This window comes from Spodoptera frugiperda, chromosome 25, assembly GCF_023101765.2.
Source record: "Spodoptera frugiperda isolate SF20-4 chromosome 25, AGI-APGP_CSIRO_Sfru_2.0, whole genome shotgun sequence".
Lineage (NCBI taxonomy): Eukaryota > Metazoa > Arthropoda > Insecta > Lepidoptera > Noctuidae > Spodoptera > Spodoptera frugiperda.
In genome coordinates, this window is record NC_064236.1 from 7,322,634 (window position 1) to 7,349,973 (window position 27,340).

The 27,340-nt window shown below is 36.3% G+C and overlaps 1 protein-coding gene across 1 annotated transcript in view; it reads left to right on the forward strand.

Annotated features, from left to right (window-relative positions):
- Positions 1–268: 268 nt before the first annotated feature.
- Positions 269–27,340, forward strand: part of LOC118264341 (uncharacterized) — a 69,745-nt gene continuing 42,673 nt past the window's right edge. The window contains exons 1-18 of the mRNA XM_050704571.1: positions 269–422; positions 543–667; positions 2,405–2,566; positions 2,649–2,842; positions 2,924–3,015; positions 3,124–3,305; positions 3,392–3,502; positions 3,598–3,913; positions 3,997–4,138; positions 4,307–4,448; positions 4,557–4,670; positions 4,968–5,098; positions 6,677–7,304; positions 13,267–13,436; positions 16,310–16,396; positions 19,694–19,778; positions 22,517–22,706; positions 23,146–23,228. Coding sequence (XP_050560528.1) covers positions 413–422; positions 543–667; positions 2,405–2,566; positions 2,649–2,842; positions 2,924–3,015; positions 3,124–3,305; positions 3,392–3,502; positions 3,598–3,913; positions 3,997–4,138; positions 4,307–4,448; positions 4,557–4,670; positions 4,968–5,098; positions 6,677–7,304; positions 13,267–13,436; positions 16,310–16,396; positions 19,694–19,778; positions 22,517–22,706; positions 23,146–23,228 — 2,964 coding nt within the window. The 5' untranslated portion in view covers positions 269–412. The remainder of the gene's footprint in view (positions 423–542; positions 668–2,404; positions 2,567–2,648; positions 2,843–2,923; positions 3,016–3,123; positions 3,306–3,391; positions 3,503–3,597; positions 3,914–3,996; positions 4,139–4,306; positions 4,449–4,556; positions 4,671–4,967; positions 5,099–6,676; positions 7,305–13,266; positions 13,437–16,309; positions 16,397–19,693; positions 19,779–22,516; positions 22,707–23,145; positions 23,229–27,340) is intronic.

Below are 27,340 nucleotides of genomic sequence, written 5' to 3' on the forward strand. Positions count from 1 at the left end.
TGGAAATAATCTTATTGTGACCTTATCTGTTTTACGGTTTCCTTTTTGGCCTATTAGTATGTATCCTAATTATAGTTTGATCGGGTTTACTTGCTAGTAGTATTCCCTCATGCATATCACTGGTAAAAAATAAAGCATTTGACCGTCATTTTATAAATTATTCAGGTATCGGATTTTAGATTACTCTATCAATTATTAATCGCATCCTCAAGGTTTTCTCTGGGGTCAGAGGGGTGATGCGGGGGACGTAAAATAGGGCGCGTCGGCTTCTACTGAGCATGCCTGAAATTTAGGCACCAAGTTATTGATTACCTTTACTGCGCATGTTTGGGGCCTAGACAAAGCTAGCCCTCTAGTACTTTCGTCGCCGCACCCAGTATTATTTTGGCACTGGTGCATAGCACATGCCATAATGCCCTATGGTACAGTGAAGTCCTTTGTTTAAATTCTTTCTTAGTTGATTGCAATATTATGCAATTGTGTTACATTTGTGAGTGAATATATGAAACTTGTGATTACATTGGTGATTTTTTTCTTTGCAGCCATGTCGTCTCGCCAATTTCGCAAGGCGAACGGCCAAGCCAACTTGCCCCCGCCTCCGGAAGATTCAGATGAGGACTACCAGCCTTTGTACGCCCGTCGTCCGACCAGCTCTCAATATGCAGGGGTAAGTAGATCTTTGTTTGAATGCTATGTTCTATTGTCTTGTACCATTTTCTTATATTTTCTTATAATGTTATAATTAGTTATGTTGTTATAATCATGTTGTCAATACTAACTGCGATGTTGATACAAAACTGCTAAGTTGAAATTAAAACTGCGGTTTTTGCTGCAAGCATTGGCATCAATTGCGATTTTGATATCCTATTACTCGCTCTTTCTTTTTGCATTGCACTTGTACATCGACTTATGCGTCTGTAAGTATTATGCAAATAAGTGCATTACATCAACATAAACAAAATTATATCTGGTGGGGTTTGTAAGGTGCAATCTATCTGTGAGGTTGCAAGAGGTCTTTGTGTGCAATCATTCAGTGATTGCAGCAAATTGTCGTGGCCGCTGCCTCTGTATCTTGTCTCAGCGGAAATGTGCAATTGAGGATGCCATTTAACTAAGTACTTGCATCCTGCAAAGGGAATAGAAGAGCCATAAAAGTATTAGTAGGCAATATAGCTCATATTTTGGTTTAAAATTAAAATCAAAGTTTATTTTATGATATAAACTCAAAATGGCGGCGATCGAAAGGGTTGAAGGGGGGTGAGGCAACGCCGCTTCGACTGCATTGCGGCGCGACTCGCACATGCGCAGTAATAATACTGCACCACGAGGTCGTTTGACCGACAGCTGCCCCTTCCCCAATGCGTAGTTATGAAGGACAATGCATATGAATTAAAAAAAAAAGTAAAATTTTGAAATATTCCTTTAATTTTGTAAGTTGTAAGAAATGAAATAAACTTAGCAGCTTACTAGGTAACTTGTAATAGTCATTCATATGACTGACAGCCTGAATAAATCTTAACCTTTGACAGCCAATAGAAAATTAAAGGCGAATTCTCCGCTAGCATCAGTCACAGGTGACCCCATTACGATTAACGTGTTAACTTGTTAATATAATATCAAAAGTTATACAGGATTTAAATATGACTATGATTTCAAGTTCATGTGCAGTTACATATTTTTGCAAACTACCCTCATCTTGTTTCAATAACGAACTTTAACGATTTTGCTCGCACACATGGGTATAACCCTTTGTTGTCTCTCACCCTAAAAATATCAAATTGGTCCTGCCAGCGGCAGCTGCCATAGTTGTCTTTGATATAGCCAGACTGATTAAAATATTGCACAGCGGGCAGCGGATACAAACCGTTACTGTTTTTTGTATCAACGGCTGTAATATTTCTAACCGTTCCAAAGTCTGCAATTTTTATGACTAAGTTATTACTTAGTTTTTTAAACGTAATATAAAGAAGAGATTCACTTATAAAGAATTCTTAAAATAACCGTTGTTGGTAATCATTGCTATTAAGCAAGATGTATATTAAAGCTTTTTAGCAACGGACTTATTGAAAAAGAGGGCTCGTGTTCAAAAGAGATCCGAACACGTGTTCATACAATATTGTGTAGGTCCTCTATTCAAAATTTAAGCAAGGGGTCTGTCGAGGTCACTCTACTCTATTGATTCAATAATGGCAGTTACTCAAAATAAGTTGTATTGTATACGATTTGTACATAAACCGGCTTGCGATAAATTACAAAGCTGCGACTGAATAATTACATTATTTGACCCTTATGTATTATACATTATGGTATTAAATGAACCCTAAATTGTAAAGGAAGAATGAGAATAGGCAGCTTTAACGAGTTTAAGTATATTATGTATTTATTTGAATCTGTTTTGTTATAGTTGGTGCTTAGCTCCCACTCTGAGTCCGACCGCAGCTCACGCAGCGAAGAGGAATTGCAAGATAGGGCACAAGCTCTGCCTGTCCCAAAGAAGAATACTAAGAAAAGGGGCGGCGGCGGTGGAGGTGGTGGCAAGGGGCGCGGGCGCAGGACACCGGGCGCTGTAATACTTGACTTACACATATTATTATATATTTTTATACAGTACTAAAGTCACAAACTAATAACATTTTTTTTTTATTCAGGTTGATGAAATTGACCGCTCACTCCAAGAAGTGAATGCTATGCTGGGCTCCCCATCTCGCCCGCCAGCAGACGAAGCTTCCGCGCCCAAGGTTAACCATGCCTTACAGGTTTTAACCGTTGACGCTCGCCACTTGAATGTCACTAATGAGGTCAGGCGGCTGTTTGGGCCTGATGAGAGCGAGCTCAATAAGCGGTAATTATATTTGCATAATTTTTGTTTGAATCTTATTTAATGAGGATATCTCAATAATTTTATATTTGTTTCAATTTTCAGTGGCCGTGTGCACTCCAGCCGCGCTTTTATGCTGCGTCGTGTGTTGGTTCACCCTAATAAGGACACTCAGATTTATGAGTTTAACAACATTGGTAAGCGATATTCTTTATATTAATAATAATTATATTAGTAGCAATTATTTATTTAAACGTCTGTATTTATATGTGTATAGATCTTAGACCGATTATTTCATATTACAGGTCTCTCAATGACCAAGTACAAGTATGTCAACAAGCGCATGTACTTCGTGTTCAATCATAACGAAGCCTATCAAAAGATGCACCGTGCTTATCTCGCTAAATATGCACGTGCTTCCACGTCTGAACTTCTGATGGGCCTGGAAGAAGCGCGCCGTAATATGCACGTCGAAGCATTGTTGGAGGTAAGTGGACATAAACCTAAAAATATTTCATTGAACGATATGGAATATATTCACTGGTTAATCTGTACTTTGTAAACTATTTTCAGATTGCCGACCGTTTATTCCGCATGGAAGAAAACGGTGTTGCTAACGAAATCGTGGAGAATCTGGTACTCTTTCTCCAGTATGTGGCTCACCCACTGTTCATTCTGTCTCATGTAAGTAAAACAAAATATATTGTTTTTATTTCACCCGTTTCTTTTACAGGCATCCATTTTTCGGATTTAAATTAACCTGTTTTAAATATTTGCAGAACAATGTGCGACTGGATTACAAGTATATGGAGAACCGGCCATTCCATGTGGCCATGTTGAAGTACGTGTACTTGCTTTCTAACAAGGCCTGTCACCGCACTGCGCTGGAGATTGCTAAAATGATGCTCCTGCTTGACCCTAATGATCCGTTGGCACTGTTAGCTTTAATTGACATACTTGCCCTTCGCGCAAGGGAGCATGAATGGTTGATTGAAGCAATTCGTTACTTTGATCACCAGCGAGAGGCTAAACTCTTGTTTAACATCAAGTATTCCAATGCTTTGGCGCATTTCCATGTAGCCATTAAAAAGCGGGGTAAGTAAAGCACGTTGCGATTCAAAAATACTTCATTGTAAGGTAACTTTACCTTTTATTTACTTATATTAATCTATTTTCAGGTGACTTCAACGAGGCTGATCAGCTCATCAAGGAGGCTATATTGGCTCACCCCCAAGTATTCGTGCATATCATGGCTTGCTGCGGTGTTACCAACCCGCCCATACTGAACCACGCTATTTTCAAGCGTGATTTGCAGAACCCGTGAGTATTTTTTCTGTATAAAACAAGCAGTTTCTTAAAATATAAGAAGTTTTTGACAGTTTGATGGAATTCATATTTAAAAATAGCGAGTGGATGTAGTAAATTGACAAGTTATATTATCAGATATTAAGTAAATATTTTCTATTATATTAATATAAATATTTTCAGATGGACTCCAGGAGTCGAGGAGCTGTTCCTGATCTACGCCAAGATGACTGCTCCACGCTGGAACGAGCCGGCCGTAATGGGTTGGATCACCAAGAACGCGGCCGAGCTCTGCAAGAGCTACGATGAAGATGCCGATGTCCGGGTCAGATAAATAAATTTATTTTGCTTTAATTAAGTTGTTGAGCTTTCTAGTTTATACTGTGTCCAAGGTTTGTATATGAAATAGTAATTGTTCTGTATTATGTTTCAGGAGACTGCCAACGATTGGGCCGTTAGCCGCCATGGCTTGTTCCAGGTGTGGCCTCCAGAGTACCTGCGCCACATCTCTGTGCTTTCCTGCATGTCCAAGCTGATCATAGATATGGTAATTTTCATATTCTATCTTAAATGTTTGAAAGTAATCAACAATAAAAACTGAATCTTTCTGATCAAAACTGCAAGGTGTAGCGGGTTCGATTCCTGCACGGAACAACTTTTTGTGTGATCTACAAATTGTTGTTTCGATTGTATGTTTGTAAACGCACCCACGATACAGGTAAATATTTTAGTGATGGGGCAATGTTTTTAAAAAAAGTTATAAACGTTAGTGAAATTTCTTGATAATTAGATATTATGTATAATAAGAATATATAGAGTAAATATTCATGTTGTTTGTTTGCAGCCGGTGAACTCGTTCTTCCGGCCGACCTGCGGCTGGGACCCTGTCTTCGACAAGTCGGTGAACCGCTACGGCTACTCGTACAAGGTGGACCCGCCCCGCAACCTGGGCATTGGCGGCTCGCCTGTTTACAGGTTCTTCCACTCAATGATCCCGTCTTATTTCGAACCTCCGGTTGACGAATGAGTTCACTATTTTCAGTTAAAAATATTTTTCATTTAATTACTGTATGTATTCGTGTTACAGAAAAAAAAGGAATTACCACTGTTGGTATGGTTTCTATTCCTCAGTAATTATTATTTGTTTTATTTTATTTTCTATATTTTTTAAATATTTTTGTTTTGTTTTTCTAAGTTTTTTTAGTTACCTTATATGTATATGGGGTTTGGAAGTAAATGTTAGGCACTAAAAAGTAAGTCTCATTCCTAGAAAAAAAACAAAAATAGTAACATAATTGCTGTTTTGTACACGGTTTTTAAATTGGCGTAATTGTTTTAAGGTGTCTACGGACTAGCTCGATTGCAGCGGTTCACGCAACCGCCCGAGAAAATAATTTAGTTTTTTGACAGTTAAAACCAGGTCTGTAACAATGTTATCGTGGTAACATGCTTCGTTAAATAATTATAGCTTCATATATCATGATAAAATGTATCATTTCTAAATTATATACTTAATATGAAGGTCAAAATTATATAAAAATCACTGTTTCTGGCGAAATATGCTTCATACCGGTGGTTTGAAAGTCTTCCTACTGCTTTTTGGTTCTGTATTTTGTATGCAACTGTAAAATCTAGTATTAATAAATGCTTAAAAACAATGACTGAAACGGTATTCATTTTAATTTTTATATAAAAAATAGATAAGTTTAATATTTGCCCCTATAGATATACCTATTTATAAGCGTGAAGCTGTTGACCAGGCATTGTTACTTTTAGAATTAAATGATCAAAATTTTAATTTTTGTTGTGGTACAAAGGCAGAACTAAAACGAGTAGGTTGAATTTCTAAGCACTGTTCGCGCACAACACATTATTTTATTCCAATAGTCCCTAAATTAATAGGCGCTAATACGTTCTGTAAATAAAAATAGTAGCTTCAAGTTGATACAAAAATTGGCTCATAATCGCACCATTATCGTTTAAAAATAAAATTGTAAATATAGAAATAGGTACAAATACAGCACAAAAAGATATAATAAATATGCTTTATGTATGTTTTTTATTTTATTTTTATTAGACTCACTGGCCAACCGACTCCTAAAAAAGCGCTTAATAGTTCCATATAAAGTAGTTGTAAGTATAGTAACGTTACTAAGGTATTCGCGATCAGTGTCGGGGTTGTTACGGATCATTTCGACTTCGTCAATATTTGTCTCCGCGGCTACGTAAGTTTTATTTCTGTGATACAAACACTAACATTAGTCTATATGGTACAACTAACTTAAAGCGCTTTTTGTATGTGTTGTTGATGTGTCATTGTTTATCTGCTTACAAATTCACAAAAATCATTAACTTTTTTTAATCAACCGGTTGGGATTCTTTTCTCTTTTATCTACTATCGTGGAGATCGCTAACTACAATGGCATTAAAAATAACAGCTTTGTTTGCAGATATACAATATGCGTTGTGTACAATGTTTCACATGTAGTTGGGTATGGGTGCATTTTACATAACATTACGGGTACTTACTGGAAAATTCATTTTTGTTCACAGCAATGACATTCGTAACGACCATTTCATTATGTTGTCGCAAATCGCCATGCATCCTGCTTGCTTCCCGTACATCAACTTTGTTCATAACGAGCCGTTCTACGTGCCTGCCGCCAGGTATGCTGCTCCGGATTACGCATTCGTCCCTCATCATGAGTTCGTGAACCCTGCGTTCATGCAAGATTTTCCTCCTGAATTTGCGCCCGAATTTTTGCCCCATGACGCATACGAGCGCCCGAACGCTAATGACCGTGAGGGACAACAAGTCCCCCAAGAACACTTGCAGCCACAGGGCATCCCGCCAGCCCAGCTGCAGCCACCCGTTCCGTACGTGGGATTCGAAATGCCGTACTTCGAGATCCCGGCGCCGCTGCTCGAAGCGCCACTTCTGGCTGGGCCTCAGTTTTGGATGCCTGTCGAGGCACAAGAGGTTCCTCTTCTCATGCCACGCAACTTGCCACCAGAGGAGCTTACCAATGAAACCATTTTTGATGCCGAGACCGGCTACATAAACTATGATTACGATGACGACGAAGGCAACTTCGCTGCCTACGAAGCGGACATGGCCTCGGCTATGGCCGCCGTGTGCCTCGATGACAACATCGGGGCCGGTTACTACACTAATAATGCTGTCTAAGACTTAATTCCTGTGATTTTCTATTTCGTAATTTGATCTGTATTTTTGATATTTATATTTATTATTATCTAAAGTTTTGGATCCCAATCTACCTTTATGACATCTAAATCACTCAAAATTTGCCCGATCTGTTATAAATTATAATTGATCTGATTTTACTTTAATATTTCCAATAATAATTACACTTGCTTCAGACAGATGTAGCTTTTGTCTATGGAGATAGGTATATCAATATTAATCGTATACGATTTTGATAGAGCACCACCGAGTGATGTGGTTAGCTCCCACTCAGTCAAATTATATATAAATTCTATTCTATTCTCTTTTTCATCATGACTTTAATACTTACTGAAGTTCGAGTCTGCATAAGGGACTCCTCCTCTCTAAAGTATTTAGTATGCTCAAGGGGGCCAAAGCCCTTCATGTATATTTGTCTTCGGCACAGTGGTAGGACCATTGTGTTGGAGAAACTTTGTGCTCTTTCGTCTTTAATTATCCTTACTGTGATCAAGAGTTTTTCCTAACTGACAGTCACTCGAAGAGCGACGTGTCCTAAGTGATTGAGGCAGCTAGTTGAGAATCTCGTGGGTATGCGTATATCAAAAGCATCCACTGGTTTTTTCTTAAAAAGATCTTAGGGACTTCTCTTAAAAATTACTTACTTTGCACAAAATGTCCAGTGTTCCAAAGATAAAGGTGAGCGCTGAAAAGGTGTAATTATACTACTTTATTATAATTATTTCATTTTATGAATTATGTCTAAGACTTAGGTTAACATGATATGCAACTTTATCTTTGTGTGGAAATAATATCACATTTAATATAAATCGATGTTTAATGTTCACAATATAAAACTAATAGTTTCAACATTTAATAATATAATGTAGGAGTTAAGGTACTGATCGACGAGCGTACTTCTCTGGATCATAGCAAAACGAGAATCGGTTTGAGAAACTGAGGAGCCAGGCTCATAATAGGCCCTGAGCATTGAATGTAGAAAGGTGCGCCGGCGCCACGCGATTGGCGCTACTCTTGAAAGAAGGGACTAACGTTTTGCACGTCACAATGACGATCTACGGTTAAAACCGCACTTAACACCATGACCAGGAGGTGCGCTCGACGATCACGACCTTCAATATGTGTCTAATATATAATCAATACGTAGATGTTTTCTTTAAAATAATAATATTATGACAGAACAGAAATGAATGGAAATGTTTAATGCGTGCTTGATATTTGCCGAATTTAAGGAGAAATTGAATCCCAAAGCTGACTGAGTAATGACTGACATATCAACGACCATGCCAGCCCTCAAGTTTGGAACGTGTTGGTTGTGCATAAGAACGCTTTAACAGGGTACTTTTGGAAGAAGGATTTTGGAAAGTTTTGAAATGGTCTAATATTATAATAATCAATTTTGAAATATTCAATAAGTGTTAGTATTTATGTCATTTACTATTGATATTTATTGTATTGGTAAGGATAAAACATGGTATTATAGTACCGAAAGGTACCCAAAATTTTTGAAAATGTATTATTAGTGTGTAGTGATTAGTCAAGCAAAGCTGACTTTGTAGTGTTTAGTCAAGCTTTCACTGTGGTGTACGTAATAAAAATAAAGGCAAATAATGTTGTTTTATTTACGCCTCAACCACCCTTTTATACATTTATAATATAAGTGAAATGTTATGGCATAACGCAACATAACACCGCATGCCATAACAAAACACAAAATAGTTAACATAACACAGCATAATACCTATAAAATAATGTGACATAAAATAACAGAACACAGCTTATAACTTCATAACACTGCATAAAAACGTAGCAGAACTCCGCATAAATAAACACAATAGCCAACCATATTATACTAAATCATAGCTCCGCATTTATCTGCGTTACACATCACAGCATAGCATAAACTCAGCATAAAAACAGCGCAACGCTACCTACATATCACAGCATAGTATAGCATTACACAACACTGCGTAATCCTACAAAACAGTAAATAACCACAATAGAATATAATATAATCTATAACACAACGCAGCGTAACACATTCAAGCTTAACTCCGCATAGCACAGCGTAACAAAATAAAATAACACATAATAACACTGCATAAAACAACATAATGTACTCTACACAAAGCAGCATAACAACATTTCTCAGCACATCATAACATTTTAACATATCACAACATAATACAGCATAACTTCGCATAGCTCAGCATAACAAAATTATTGAAATTAGAACCCGCTTCTCATCCTTTAACTACGATGTCAAAATGTGCATTGGATAACAATCATCAATTGATCAAATAATCACTTGAACACATATTAATAGTGCATAAAACAACATAATGTACTCTACACAAAGCAGCATAACAACATCTCTCAGCACATCATAACATTTTAACATATCACAACATAATACAGCATAACTTTCGCATAGCTCAGCATAACAAAATTATTGAAATTAGAACCCGCTTTTTATCACTTTATCAATGTATGAGGTCATCATCCTTTCGTATAGATAACGAATGATAGACGATGAGATTATCTTCGCTTAAAAAAGGTGAATATAGGTGAAATGCTCCAGCAAGAGAACTCTTACTCCAGAGGACGGATACCACTGCAGATTCTAGAATTCAGGTAATTTATTGCGCTAGTGTTTATTACTCTATTCATTCTACTATTACTATTACCCTTGTATATATTATGAAATTGGCATTTTCTTATCCCTTTTCTCTTCCAAGTAAAGGGAGAGGTTTTGATATCTAATAAAGGATTCTAGGACTAGGAATCTACATGTATGTGTAGCACAGGATCATAAAATGTGCGATACCTACATACATGAAAGGGTATATAATACAGAAGGTTTTAAAAGGAAATAAATTGGACCTAGGTACTTAGTACCTACATTTAAAATATTTGGAGGACATTTTATTATGGGCCTCAATTTAATTAATTATATAAAAGTTATTTTTTAAATATTGTGAAACGTTTAGCGGGTTCGATTCCCGCACGGGACTCTGGCACAACTCTGGGAGATCTACATACTATTGTTTGCTTTTCATTTTAATAAAATAATTGAATATATTTTAGTGCCATCTATACAATGAAGCAAACTGTACTTTTATCTCGCCCGCATCTGTATACTTCTGGTTTCATAGTCGTCTTTGCAACCATATTGAGTTATTAGTTTCGCAACATAGAGGTCGCCACATTACTCATGAATAACAAGAACAAGCGATTTGTTTTGTTGAGTACACTGAAGAGATGTCGGTAGTTGCTCGAAAGCGTAAGGTTAACATTACAATGGAGAATACCTATGTACCTATTGAATATACTCAAGTCACTGTATAGAATAATAGATAGAGGAGGGGAGGAAAATATAAAAAAAAACAATTAAGGAAGTCAGTTTCAGCAGATTAAGGAGAGATAGGCAGGTTATAGGAAGAATTTACAAAAGGTGCCGATTTGAGCGATATTTATAAAAGTGGGACGGTTTTTCCTATTTCTAACCCTTTGCACAGTCAACGTGCTATCGTACACCCCTAACGAGCACACATGACAAATTTCAGTTGTCTACAACCGGTACTTTCAGCTGTGCGTTGTCTGTCAGTCACTCAGTAAATATGAAATGTTTAGTAACATAAAATGCTTATATGATATACTTATTAGTGTATTTAGTACTTAATTACATAATCCTATAGCTAATTCTATCCATTGCCTTTGTATGGGACATCCAGCAGTTAGCAATCATTCTCATGTACCACAACTGATCTAGATGTTCCAGGTCTAGGTCTATCTAGGTGTCGCCTGAGCGTGAAATACAAGACCCAGCTCCGAGGCCCACGCTGTAGTTCTCTTGCAGTGTACACAATGGTGACAATTTGCCCTGGCCTCTCGTCCAATCCTATTCAGTTACTCATCGAAACATCTTATAAGTGCTTACTGATGAGTTGTAAGTACCTATTGAGTATTTTCAATTTCAGATACTAAACGTAACGTACCTACAACAAGACCTACAACATAGGTATGTATCTATCTATTAAACCTAAATAAAAACTATTTATTCAAACTTCTTGTTTCAAAAACCTTCGTTAGGTACTAAATTCGTCTGTCAGAAAAAATCCTTCAAATCTGTCATTTCCACCTAAGATTGACATTGTCCGTACTTATTTAATTGTTTAAGTATTTTTTTAGGAATATATTGTGTATTGTTAAGATTTTAATAATGATTCATAGTCATCCCACGTCGATATTTTGTATAATAGCGACAGAGTTTTGTGAGAGGTTTTCCTTCTGCGGTCTGAGGAGTAAGTTACTAACTGATTGATGTATTATGTCCATTTCATGCATTTGTTTGTTACATGGTAGTTCATTAAACAGTAGGTAGTATCTTTTTAATTACGGTGTGCTTGGGCGACTGAGCGTGCCGACTGCCGCCGTCGACGGCGGATCTTAGGTACCCACGCGAATTTAAACTTTTCACGAGATGATGCGCGGGTAACGAACCGAGAAGTTTGTGTGAGGTTTCCCGCTTTATAAGTGTAACGAAAGTAGGTTAACACATGCATAGCAAAATACAGAAAGTAGACATGATGTAGAATCGGTACCCGTATTTAGTAGATATGTGACGGAACATAATAGAATACTGCGTAATTGTATATTCGCATTTCGATTTTACATCAGTTAATTTATGGCTTTCGATTCCAAGTATTACTACATAGTATAGAAAAGTCCCTTTCTACCGTCTGTGTGTCTGTATGCTTAGAGATCTTTAAAATTAATCTACGGGTTTTGATGCGGTTATTTTTAATAGATAGAGTTATTCTAGAAGAAGGTTTATATATGTATAATACACGCATAACGCGTATATAGAAACTAATCTTTTCGCGAAGCCTGGGCGGATCGTTAGTAGTAATCTTAAAAATAACTTTGACATGTATGAAAATCTTATATCTAACTTAAATTACACCTACATGTGCTCATTCTTACAAAGTATTTTTCATATTCGGAGTCACATTCCTGTATGTACCTAGATGCTTAGTTACTGACTCGAGTTACAGGAATAAAAAGTAGTTTACATTACTTTGTTAGTGTCTGAAAAGTGAGTAAATATGCGGGTGAAGTAGCAAGCAGAAAGCTATCTCTTAGGTTCTTTACTTACCCATATCCACAGGAACATAAAAATTGAAAGACTAAAAAAAAAACATTTTGTATTTGACCCAAATGTCAACGGCTATAAAAGATAGGGCCCGTATTTGTTTATACCTCGCCGGTCCATGGCTAATTGCTAAAGCAGTAAGCCCGGATGTTTCGTAACTAGGGTGTATTTTTTCTGATCTACTAAAAATCTGAATTCTATTTATATATGTAGGTACCTACTTGTGATATAGAGGGATACTTAATAAGGGTACTTTTTCACCAGAAATGTACTATGTTGGTATGCTACGAAAATGTAATAGCTAAGCTATAAAACTATGAGACCGTTTCCGCTGATACTAAGCTATGTAGTTTTGCGGGCAAGATGTGTCATGAAGATGCCCGCTGCAAAGTAGCTGTGTGAGTAAGATGTGCAACTCGAGTATGCGATGTATCGATAGCTAGAAGCCATCCGTAGCACGCATCTTACCATATAAAAACGTAGCTTAGCTGACTTCGTTTCCCCCAGTGCTAAGCTATGTGTAGGTACCAATGAATATAATTGGTGGATGCCAAACGCACCCACAGCAACGTAGCATAGCACATTTTTGGTACGGATCGCACCCTAAGTCTTATCCAGTTCAGAATTGAAGATATCTGTGTCACCAGTCACCAGATGAATGATTTGCTTTGACCATATAGGCATAGTCTTAATTTAAAAGTCTTTTATCTAGTGCGGTTGTCACTGTGTAAACTGGAAAATGTATACATTGAGCTGGTAATAAAGAATTTTATTATTATTTAGACTTACATCCATCTGTTTCTATTCGCAGCTATCCTATCGCTTTATTTAAGGAACGTGCTATGTCTCCACGAGAATGCCGCTACGGTAGTGTACCATATATTTATCATGATGTGCTATACCATGCCGCTGATGGGCGCCATATTGGCAGACAATTTCATCGGAAGATACAGGTATTTAAGCCAAAAAGAGTAATTAATAGTTTCTTTGAGATATCGACAGAAATATCTAGCTACCTACGCAGGTAGTTGGGATTGAAAAATAAATTAAGTAAATGTAATAGAATTATCTTTAAGTATTTACATTATATGTATTATTAAATAGTAAATTCTCCACTACAATTTCACCACAGGGCAGTGATTCTTAAAAAGACCTATAGTAATTAATTAGTGTAACCTTGCCGACATCTAGGAAACTAGCCAAGTCTTCCTGTACTTCATATCTTCGAAACTTAGACGTACAATGTGCGAAATCATAACAAAAATACCCAACATTGTCATTAACATGACTGAATGTATGACATTAATAATATTATTTAAGTCAACATTATGTTTGCATGTCACATTATTATGACAAGTGTTATGGATCTGTACTACTGCTAACAGCTTAAGACCTAAAATGTACCAACACTTTCGTAAATAACATAATAGTCCAGTCAATTTAGGAATTCACCTCGGAATGCGAGATACCCAGCTGTAATTTTGTATATACTTGTATATTGACCCCCTAAAACTTGTCTCAAAACCTACATATGGTAGGGTGTAAGCAACCCTTAAAATTCAGGGTCAAAGGGCCCAAAAATCGTTTTTTTGCGGTTTTTTCTTTAATATCGAAATATCTCATTTCCTATGGGTTTTTGGTAGTTGTATTCAATAGCAATATTGTGAGATACAAAATTCTCTACAACTTTTGTGTAAAATTTTTTTTATACGGTGAACCGTTTTCGAGATAGAGGGCGGAGAGCGCGCGGTCACTGCATCTCTTCAAAAATTTTTTTTTTTCCTCTAACCTATCCGTGATGGTTGTCTATGGATAGGACATTAAAAAATACGTCATGGTTCCTAAAACCATTTTTCCTCAAAATCAATCGTTTGAAAGAAAGACTCTTCCAAAGTGGAAAAATGAGGTCTATAGAATGTGTCCTGCCCTCTAACTTTTAAAATAAGTGAGTAAGAAAACTAAAAAAAATATATGCTGTAGATTTTAATGGAAACTTTCAACGAAAATTGGTTTGGATGAGATATCATAATTAGTTTTTAAGAATTGATTAAAAGAATTGAGAAAGTGGAAAATTAAGTGTGTTATTTTTAAAATGTATCAATTCTCTAAAACTAATTATGATATCTTGTTCAAACTAATTTTCGTTGAAAGTTTCCATTAAAATCTACAGCATATATATTTTTTAGTTTTCTTACTCACTTATTTTAAAAGTTAGAGGGCAGGACACATTCTAGAAAACCTCATTTTTCCACTTTGGAAGCGTCTATCTTTCAAACGATTGATTTTGAGGAAAAATGGTTTTAGGAACCATGACGTATTTTTTAATGACCTATCCATAGACAACCATCACGGATATGTTAGAGGAAAAAAATGTTTTGAAGAGATGCAGTGACCGCGCGCTCTCCGCCCTCTATCTCGAAAACGGTTCACCGTATAAAAAAAGTTTACACAAAAGTTGTAGAAAATTTCGTATTTCACAATATTGCTGTTGAATACAACTACCAAAAACCCACAGGAAATGAGATATTTCGAAAAACCGCAAAAATAACGATTTTTGGGCCCTTTGACCCTGAATTTTAAGGGTTGCTTACACCCTACCATATGTAGGTTTTGAGACAAGTTTTAGGGGGTCAATATACAAGTATATACAAAATTACAGCTGGGTATCTCGCATTCCGAGATTCTTACCTAATTTTGCCTTATTTGACTGGACTATAATTTGAATTTGAACAAAGAAGGTGCATTAATCATTATTGAACGGGATGAACATCCCGTTCAATAAAGGCTTTCCTAACGCCATAAACAAGTAATATTTTGTTTATACGGCTTGCAGCTCGTTTTCCTTACATATAGTTTGGCAGCGCCTTATATGCGTGTTTATATACGCCAGCTTTAGCTTACCAGTAATTTCGCAAGCGTATTATGTACCTTAATTTCGTAGCATTAAGGTACATAGTCTATAAACATTACTTTCTCAATGATGAGGATATCAGTTGCAAAAGGGTATCCATTTCGAAATTTTGCCTATAATCGCATTATGCACTAAATACCGTATAAGTAGGTATACCTTACATACATTTCTATGTGGAAAGTTTCCCTTTAAGGTATCACACGCAACGGATTTTAGCTTGTTTTGTATAGAAACTCATACAACTGCGTCCACTGATCTGCACCGTACGGACTGCATCGTCGGCAATGCCTACATCCGATTCGTATCGATGACGTCATACGGAGTGCGTACGATGCGTGCGATACGTACGATACGGGCCTGTGAACGCTTATCTTTAAAGGACGATATTCTCCGATATAAGAATTTCAAATATCGATTTCGCTCCCAATAAGTTGTAGCGGCTTTTGCAGTTCACATAATACAAAATTAAGAGCAAACTCACTATTACTGTCAACAATAAGTGTAAATAAAGAACTAAATAAAGCCTATTGGCTGGACATTAACAACCGCATGATATAATTATAGGTTGATCCCCGGAAAATGCGGCCTATTCCTGAACCCTCTGTGCAGTATTAAGCCCATACAGATTAAATGCATATGTCAATTTAGTTGGGAGGCCTATGTTCAGCAGTAACAGGTTTCGGGTAGCCTGTCAAGTGTAATACAAGTATGCATTAGAGCTGTTACTGTGAATAGAAGAGGGGGGGGGGGGATTGTAAAGCCTATTCTATCCTATCTGGCTTTCCCGAATTTCCCGATATATCACTAAATGCGTAGGCAGATAGCCAGAATCTAATTTCTCTCGATTTAATGTAATAAATACTGACGTGACAGAATCAGTGCAAGCTAATGTAAATTAATGATATTTTTTTCCAGGGTGATATTATATTTTTCAATAATATACCTAATTGGGACGGTGCTGACTTGCTGTTCTGCGATACCGCCGCTTATGTTACCTCCGACGTGAGTTTATTTATAATTTTTTCGCGGGTACTGTCTATAAAAAGGAGAAATGTGGAACAGAAATTAATTTGATCTTTTGATCTTTATACGTGGTGATATAAGCATATTTTATTATAGTGGAAACGTAAGAACATTTTATAAAATAAATTAATAAAAATGTTCGTACGTTGTCACTAAATGGCTATCACCACTATCAGCGAACCATTTCAGTACACAGCGTTCATACGGTTCTTCCTGTTACTGGCAGCTAGTTCATAGTAGTAGCATTGTAATGATAAATAAGCGCAAGCTACTTACCAACATAAGACTATTAAAACTCCCTAAAACATAGAGTCCACTTAAAATTCGGAAACAAACTAGTAACTGGAGAGAGCTTAGGTAAAGTGATACAAAATACAATACGGCTGGGTAACGAAAATGTAAGTCTCAAGTAGATAGTGAAGTGCCAATTATTTTCCTAATTCCGATACCAGACTATCATGATATCAGGTACGAGTAGCGTGGTTTTGACCAACTAGTTGGCTTCAGAGCCGGCGTTAGGAGGGGGGGGTGTGATGGGGCGATGGCCCAGGGCGACAAATTCTGGGGGGCGCCAAGGTCTATAGTTGGAGTCTCTTGCCTCTCTTGGTGCAAACCCTCAGAACTGTGTTCTACGCTGTGTGCATATGCATATTTTTTATTGAGTTTTTTTTAGATGGATTTTTTAAGGGTTTGTGGTCGAGGAGTGACTCTAACGATATCGTTAGAATCGCTTTCACGGTGCTTAAGGTGCTCCCACACAGCAGTTATATAACGTTATACAACAATGTGTAACAATATAACATTTGCAATAGCGTGTAACATACTCTACAATTACTGTTATAATTTGTTTAAACACAAATGTTAAATCAAATTAAATTAAATTTAATTAAATATTCTTTATTCCAGGCATTTTAAACCCATAAGTTACACATACACATTATAATTAAACAAACGTACATTAAAATTTTAAATAAAAACAAGATAAAAATATAAAAACTTAACCTAAATGAAACAGCAACACTACTTATAAGTCTTTCATCTCTCTTTTTAGATGGACGACATGGAATACAGAGGAGACAATTCTGTTTTTACTCAGGGCTACTCTGCTGTAGAATGAGACCCTGAGTTTCTGTAATAACGCGGCAAAACCTGCAACTCTGCTCTCAGCGAACATGTTAAATCAGTCTCTAACGTTATATAACTGCTATGTGGGAGCACCTTTACGCTTACGATTGGTGCAATACTGGCGCCCACGGGGTATCAGTGGCCCTTACGCCGGCACTAGTTGGCTTAAAATCTATTTCGTGCTTAGTTTGGTGGTACTGTCAGTGTAGTGATTTAGTAATTGGTAGCGCTGCGTGCCTCGCCGCGACTGATTTCCATTTGTTACAAATATTTGTTCAGCTCACGATTTGGTCTGTGATGCCGACGCTGACGTCTGCGATTGTGTTTAGCAAACGCACCCATGCGAAAAGATATTGCTGCTTAATTTGATTTCCCTAAAATAGAAATAGGAAGTTTAAAAATATAGTTTGCGAGAGTTTATCTGTTATTTCATTTATGAATTAATCAGATTAGTCTTCGGATGCAGGACTTGTAGAAACAAATCCTATTTTAATTCTGAAATCTATGTATGATGTATACATGTAGTATGTATGTAGGTAGAAAGTATTAGAATGTGTTGTTCGAATGTATAGATGTGTGTTTCCATTCAAACAAATAAATATTTTTATGTAGGTAAGTAAAACAAACAATTCACTTTAACATTAAGTGAAGTGGAACAGCGCTTCACGAGCTAACTTTGATGAAACTTCAGTGGAGCTGCTGCCTGCCAGCAGGTCCTGAGATTATACTCTTTGCAACTTCTCACACTTGTTTCATTTTTCATCATACTTCGACTTAACACTGAAACAAGAAACTGTAACAAAGTGCAGACTTACGTATTAATTTTTATATCGAAGCGCTTACCTTTCGCTGCGGCGTTGAAGCATCGGACTTACTTGAAAATTCCAATAGAATATTATACAAGCGTGTCTATTTTCACATTTTATTTTTGGATTAGCTTGTCAGTTTGCGAGCATCGGTTTTAAGGGATTTTGAGTTTGATAGATATTACATTATAAACAAATACAAGGCAGATATGAATGGGGTCGTCGGTAGAGGACGCCCTAGACGGACATAATATAGGAACCAGATTGGCGATATATTAAAGAAGGGCCAAATTAAAAGTACCCTTCACCGACGAGCATGCATGAAAAAACTGATGACTGTTGATGAAGCGAAATAGGTATGGAAGATTCGGAGTAATTGGTGTTCCATTGTCTCTGCCTACCCCCATGAGAGATAGGTATGAGGTTTATGTACGAGGATATTATATTACACAGCTTTGCCGTGTTGACATGGATGAAATTAGGACCTTCCTCTTTATATTAGCAGTCGAAACAATAGTGTCTATATTTCTACAATGTTTGGGAAATTGGAAACAGACGTGTGTAGGAGACGAGCCTGTGTGGGATTAATAACCAGTGCATCTAACGAAAACATTGAAATATGTACTATATGTATACCTACAACAGATATCCTTCCATAGAATTACATGATGATACATACGAGATGTTACTACCAGCTTCAAACAGTAGCTTGATATGCGTTACCCAGCATAATGTTTTGTTTCAATATTGTCCTTCAAATATACATACTAGATTCCTTATCTAAAATAAACCAACGTGATTTTCTTAAAAAGATAAAAATGACTGACTTTGTTTTTGTAAAACAAATATAGATGGCGCTGCGAGCTACAAACATAAGTTTTGATACATTTAGCGCCCGTTTAACCACCTTAATATAAGTGCCCGATAAACTTATATGACAGATAGTGCATACACATTAAGTTCTTAATTCAAAGTTATCTGATACATAGCGGCTATCTAGATGTTGTGAAATAAGTCCTTAATAACACACATAAATTGTCGCATATTTTATAATAGTAGGTTGTTAGTAGTTTAATTTAGTATGGTTCTATTCAAATATTCTTTATGTATTTTTATTTAGGAAATGTAACTGATCGACTCATTCTTCTCCATAGGAATCTATAATTTGGAACGAGCAAATAGCTTCACTAGAGAACTGACCAACAGACAGACACTTTGTTTTTTTTATATTGTAACATTTGCTTTTACATTCAATAGTGCCTTCTCGGTCTATTTGATTGAAATAAATAATTTTGACTTTGACTTTGATTGGATCTACGATATGATCTTCATATTTTTGTTACAGAACGACCTCAATGATTGGTTTGTTGCTCATTGCAACTGGCACGGGCGGCATCAAACCATGCGTGGCTGCGTTCGGCGGTGACCAGGTACATAAATAGATTAATCAAATTTTACCATTGATCCAAATTATTTAACGCATTTGTGGACGTTGTTGACTAACGCTCTAGCCTAGGATTTATCTTTAACCGCCGTACTCAGAGTGATTTAATGGTTACTTAACCCAGTCCTTAGCAATGGTTTTCGATACAAAATCGTTACTAAGGAATAGTTTGAGTAATCATTAAATGTCTCTGAGTGTGGTAGTAACAGTTTTTTTATATGAAATCATCATCACCATCATTGCTAGAAGATGTTCACTGCTGAAAAAAGGTCCCTCCCCCTTGCGACACAATAATTAAGTAAAATAAAACTGTTGTTCCAGTTTATACTACTTTTTAGCCTTGTTAAGTTAGAAAAAAGAGCTAAGTATAATATTTTTCTAACTAAAGTCTACTACTTACGATTGGCCTTCGACTAAATTTAAGCGTTGCAACGTAAAGTACGGAACGTCGGAGATCTTGCGGTTCAATGCTTTCCGGTCGTAGCTTGAAATACGCTTACATCGTATCAGGAGAAGGCATAGTGATAGAAATTCTATAACTGACAAATTTATTCATTACAATATCAACTTGTCTCTTATGGCAAATTAATTTTATTTCAGTGTTTTTTCTTTAGATGGGAAATATGATATGTCATGCTAACGCACTTGTAACTCCTGTAATGCTACGAGTGTCCATTACTACAGTAATTGTTTACCAAGAGTGAACGCATCTAGAGAAAAAAAAAACAAATAAAAATCATGAAAGCTCTTTGTAAAAACAATAAACATTCTTTTTCATTGTAACTCAATACTACACGTTTTAAAATGTTCGTAGCAACGTGCTACGGGAAATAGCTACGAGAGTGCTACGAGAATTGTTACTAAGAAATTCATTTCTAGTGTGGTCTTTAATCGTGTAACTACGAGCTTTTCTATATATCCGATATATTGCCACTCACTTAATGTATCATAAGTGTTACTTTAACTATTAAAGTTTTACTTTAAACACGGTGTATTGGACTAATATGGCTGAAAATTGCCATTAATTGAGAGCAATGTTTTCTAAGTTAAAAATAAGTTTTATTTTGTAATCGCCGGATTGGTTTCTAATGGGCACTTACTTAAATAATAGAGTAAATACTGTGTTGTTATACTGTGTTAATGTTACTTCATTACGTCAAAATAACTGAAAAGGTCGAGTTGAAGTTAGGAACAGGAGTATAGTTTCTTTTTCGTCTGGAATAACACATACGTCACTTTTTATCACATGGAAACATGTACGAAGTCGCTGGCAGAACCTAGTATATTGGCTAAATTGAACCTGTACTATTTACACACATCATCAGCCTTCAACCTTATCTCCGTACCGTAAGTTGTATAACATGATAATTAATAAAATTATACATCTTACGGTAAATAAGAAAATTTGTATATTTTTCTCACTTCTCTTACAAAAGTTATTCTGGTATATTTTAATTGGATCCTTGTCACAACGCAGTCCGCAGAAATAGCACGTATATGTGTGTTAAAGAGCCTTCGTCGCAAGTACGTGACTTGAAACCGTAAGAATAAGGATTTAAGTGTTGTATTAAAGAAACAAGTATTTATTATTTGTTTTCTTTTACCTATCGTGACTTCTTCTATAAATAACGTTTATGAAAATAATAACTTGATTCCTGTTATGTCTGCAAAGGATGTTTTGTTGTTATGTCCACTGCGCTTCAATTGTTTTTAGTTTCATGTAACAAAGGTAAAAGACGATAGGGCGTTGACCCTTTCTTTGGCAGTTGCATTTATGATCACTTGATTAATCTAATTTGATAGTCGATTTTGTTTTAACCAGATAGAATGCGTTATTTTAACCGCCTTGCACCTCCTTCATATAAGTACCCGATAAACTTATATGACAGATAGTTCATACAAATTACGTTTTTTTAATTTAAATTTGTCTCGGATATAGCGGCTTCCCAGATATAGTGAAACAGGCCCTAAGTATGATAAATTAAGGAACAAACTAGACTGTACTATTAGCAAGGAAGCTGTAGTTTTTCAGCCCCATCTAATACCCTGTTGCAACTCTCATTAATAAGACATGAGAGTAAAACTGCAGGATGGAGCTAGTCTAGTTACTTTTATAGAGACTATAAGCTGCTTGGAAATGTTGCCAATACTCTCGTTTCTTTTGATAGCCGATGTTTATGATTGCTTCCGTTTGCTGTTTTAATGATGGTGAAACAACAGTTTCAATTGCATTTAATAGCAGATCACTAGAACGATATGTTTGTCGAGCCATATAAACATAATTAGGTTTTATTATACAAGTTTATTTTTTGTTGTAACTATTATATTTTGGTTTAAATCAAGTTTCTGGATTTATTTCAATAAGATTGTGAGTGTACTACTTATTTTTATGGGCAAGCGACTTAAAGGTAGTCTGCTCTGCCCATGAACTCTTGCAAAACCAGAGGAGTTATAAGTGCGTTGCCAGTATTTTCTGGCGTTATGTATTCGGTAATTTTCACTCACATGATGAAACATATTAAGTACTAACTACTCTCGCACGATTTCATCCACTCTGCTCGGTTCCTATTCATTTTAGGGTAATGTTTTATAGTCTATAATCTTCCTCAATAAATGCACTGTTCAACACAAATGACTAGTAGTTTCAGAGATTTAGCTCTTTATAATTTTATAATAAATTATAGGCATACAGATTTCATACTGATTTTCTATGCTTTGTTTCAGTTCCGTTTACCAGAAGAGAACCAGTTGCTTCAGAAGTTTTTCTCCACTTTCTATTGTACTGTGAATCTGGGTGGGTTCATGGGAATGGTGGTCACGCCGGCACTGCGCAGGAGTGTCATGTGTTTTGGAGATGACGCGTGTTACGCACTAGGCTTCGGATTCCCTGCTTTACTCGTGCTTATTTCTATAGGTTGGTACTCATTTACCCGACTTTGATGAAGTGAAAAGCTAGAGTAATGATTACTTTTGTTATTGACTGAACAACATGCACAGTTGTTTCTTAATACAAGGTACCTTTTAACTGGGGGCGAAGAAGAAAAGACTGAAAAAACTGTAAAAGGCAATTATAAAAAAACTGTAAAAGGCCATTATAAAAAACAATTGCTTTTTACAGTTTTTTCATGAGGATCAGCTTTTTTTTCAGAAGAATAGGAGCACGAAAGTATGATGTGGTAATAAAAGTAGGTAGGTATCGGCACACTGAAAGTTGTACTTTAGACAAGGCCTAATCACATGGATTATTTAGATTTAATAGAGGTTTAAAAACAAAAACCTACATTAAGAAATACATTTTAGGGACATAAACACAACTTGTAAGTAAGTTTCTAAAATAAATTCCTTGTGTCCAGTGATATTCGTGGCGGGGAAGCCATCGTATAGGATAAAGCAGCCACGGGACAATGTGACGCTCAAGTTCATTTCCTGCGCTTGGGTAAGCCATTCATGATAGACCTATAAGGGTGCTCTTCCAGTAGAAATGTGCTATGTAGCTATACTATGATAAGCTGTGAAACTATGTGACCGCTGACTACTAAGCTATGTAGCTGTGCGAGTAATATGTGCTATAAAGGTGCGCCGCTGAGTGAGAGCTTGAGTTTGCAATGTACCGATAGTAGGGAAGCATCCATAGCACGTATCTTTCAATATAAAAATGTAGCTTAGCTGAGTCCGTTTCCACCAATGCTAAACTATGTGCACTAGTGAATATGATTGGTGAAAGCCAAAAGCATCCACAACAACGTAGCATAGCACATCTTTGGTGGAAAAGCAGCCCAAAGACCATCTATTGTCACACGAAGATACCATCAGAGTGACAACGGAGTCAACTGACGCTGTCGATCGTTGTAATAGGTTATAGTAGACAGTTCTATTGTGTAAATTTAGTTGGTACGTAGAATGTAGGTTGTAGTTGAAGTCTTTGCAATGCTGTATATTGAACACACAGTATAGTGTAGAGTGATTTGATTTTGAATTAGGATATTGTAAGATATTTATCTATGTTTAAAGGTAGATATTTAACCAAAGTTAAAAAACGTATTTACAATGTTGAATTTAAAATATGGTAGTGGTAATTTTATGGTATAGACCGGAAAACGAGCGGATGGATGACTTGATGAGATGATAAGCTATTGCTGCTGCTCATGGACATCCGAAACACCAGTGGCGTTACAAGTCGTGTTTGGCCTTTTGGGGGTAAGGAATTTAAGGGTATTGGGGAATCGAAGAATTGAGAAAGGGGTTATTTGGGCCTCACAAACCTCCTCACACAACCTTACTCACACAACGAAACACATTGCAAGCGTTGTTTCACGTCGATTTTCTGTAAGGCCGTGGTGTCACTCCTTACAGAAAATCACTCCGGTAAACGAGCGGATGGATCACTTGATGGTAATGTATTGCCGCTGCTTATGGACATCCGAAACACCAGTGGCGTAACAAATCGTGTCCGGCCTTTTGGGGGTTAGGAATTTAAGGGTAATTGGGAAATCGATGTTGGAAAGGGATTGAGAAGGGGGTTATTTGGGCCCCCGGTAACCTCACTCACACAACGAAACACATTGCAAGCGTTGTTTCACGTCGATTTTCTGTAAGGCCGTGGTGTCACTCCTGTTAAGTCGGCCCATTCTTGCTGACGCATGGCTCTCCCACACTTATTGTTTATCTATTTAACTTGAAGTTTGAGTGCAAATACCGAGCGAAAGGTGTTTTATTTATTTGCGTGATATTAAAATTTGCTCTTCAGAATTCCTTTTCCTGAAAATATCTTCTTTTGAAGTTTTATTTTGTGACACCAGAATTTAAATAAAAATCTACGTCAGTAATATTTGAATATCTCACTCGGAGCAGTGACAAATCTAGTTCAAAATTGACGTTCATTCATCGTCAAATACGATATCATAAATGTATTGGAATTCACTACAGACGGAGTATATTCAATGAAGCTGCAGCCTTTAACATATGCTCGGCGCGATGTCGCAGAGATGCATTTTGTCACGAATATCTCATAGTATGCCTTGTGAAAGTACTGTCAGTCTGTCTGGTATACCAATAGGTATACATATATATTATACAAATAAGACCATTATACGAAACCTTTAATTGTTAAAAAAATGTTTTTTTCGTTCTTCTCTTTCCTGCCTTGAGTGAAGCAAGAGGTATTGACCGGTTCTTACTACCTAAAAACCACCCCGTTCCTAATCCTTCTTCGAGCTGGAGCTCTGATAACCCGCTAGGTTATCCGCAGTTCCAGAAATCAAGATTGACATAGACATGGTTGGTTACCGAGATGAGCAATAGTTACAAAAGATATGACTTCGTAATAGCTATTATCTCTCTACTGAATCAGTTTAGTTTATTTAACCGACTCATCAAGTAACTTGGTTCAATGTTAGAATGTGGATTCCTTTACAAAATAATCTTACAAGGGAACTCTGTGTATATTGTGTTCATCAGTTCACAATCACGACGGGTCAGCGTTTGTGTAAAAAGTTTGGGAACACATCCCTCGTCGATAAACAAACACACTCAACTGTTTCGTTATCTACAAAAACAAAGCAAAATGTTTTTGCTCTTCCTGAATGCCGGGTCTAAAAGGTTTATTGGTTTAAATGTACAGTTGTTGAACTCATGTTTCCGTAAATAAAATGTTTTGTTTGAAAAAGTCTCGTTCGGATTTGTTTGACTGATACTGCCGGCTAAATGTTTTCATAGAACGATTACTCCCAATGCTTTCCAATTAACTCCGGCCGGCTCGATGGCAGTTTTTGCTCCTATTTTACTTTGAAACAATTAAATTAATAGAAGTAAAAGTTTATACCTTTTATTGAGTTGAGGTAAGTACATTTTACTTTAAATGTTTTAGTAAAAGTGTACCAAGGAGTAAGATGGTTGTTCAATGTTGAATTTTCTATTACATTAATTTTATGCGAACTTATTTTAATTAGTGTGATTTGTTATGTGTGCTTGACGACGAGACACAATTAATATAATCGTAACAAGATCATATGGCGCTAAAGAAGGCACCAGTTAAGCATTCAGTATGTGCAAGACATGGTGTTGAGTATCAGTGCATGGTGTTGCATTGGTACAGAACCCTTGTTTTACGTGTCATGCGAAAGGTAAGTAACCAAAAAAAAAAACGCCTATACAGAGAGCATGAGCTGCGGACTACTTAGCGGGTCCGGCTTGAAAAGCAGGAGTAAGAACGGGGTGGTTTTTAGTCAGTAAGAGTCTGACACTCCTCCATGGCGGGAGAAGTTATTGGACGAAGTGATGTTTGAAATAGTGGTAGGTCCTTAAATACTCCTGACTGACTTGACTAATCAAAGAACTATATTTGAAAAATAAATAAATACGACACAATATAATTAACACAAAGAACTCTTAATAATTAAAATATTTCCCAAATATTATAAAAGAACAAAAGTAATTATAGGGATTATTATTTTATCCTTGTTTTTTTAATTTATGATTGTTTGTAAGCCAGGGCTTTGGGTTACTTAGGTTGCTTGTCTTAAAATCAATTATAACTTTTTTCTTGTTAACTGTAGAACGACGAAACAACTTAGGAAAACATTAAACTGTATTCTAATTGTTTCGTAATTAAGTTACTTATGAAATATTGAGAAAATAAGCTGGAATGATGCTGCTTCGATGGATAAGCAGTTTAATAGAAACAAGAATCCCTGGCTTCGATTTTTGTAAAAAAATCTTAGTTTATCATGTAATTTGGCGCGTAGGTGTGTTTTAATCAAAAGAATAAAATGTAAAAGTCTCTCCTTTTGGTCATGTGATTGCTGAACAATCTCAGATTCGATTTCAAGGTCGGGTAAAGTAATATTGGGGTTTAAAAGGACTTTATAAATGCAGTTTTGAATAAAGAAAAGTGTTGTATGTTAGCTATGTGGGGTAAAGGAAAAATCGGTTTAAAGATAGTTGTAACAATATATTATTTGTTCCTCATATTGATTACTGTCTTTAATAAGACAATATATATTTATATTAATACTTATGTATGACTAGAGCTGATCACAGTTTCTTCCACGTACATTGTTAATAGCTCGCACAGAAGAAGCTTATAGAAATAATCCTCGATCGTAGGCGGATAGCTATTCCAGGAATAAAACAATATTCACTAATGACATCCTCTTTCTAATGATATCTAACAATAATTTCCAGCAATTATTTAAGACTAGTTGATAGTTAGCTTGTGTCTATTTTTAAGTGGACATTAGATTTTCTCTAGGGTCATGAGTTTCGTCCTCATAACAATATTAGTGACTATTTGGTTATTGCAATCAGTTGATTCTCTCAGTTGTGCCATACATAGTATTTAAGCTTTAATTGTGGTATTTTTATCTTGTATCTTTCGTATTTTGCGGACCATATTTTGTCTATTGGGGACCATTTGTAGTTCGCGGAGCACCGGTTAAACCATTGGTTTAGCCTGTCTAATGGTATATTACTTAAATGTATGGATCTGCGAGTTACCTAGCGGGTTACCAGGGCTCCGGCTCAAAAAGCAGGAGTAGGAACGAAGTGGTT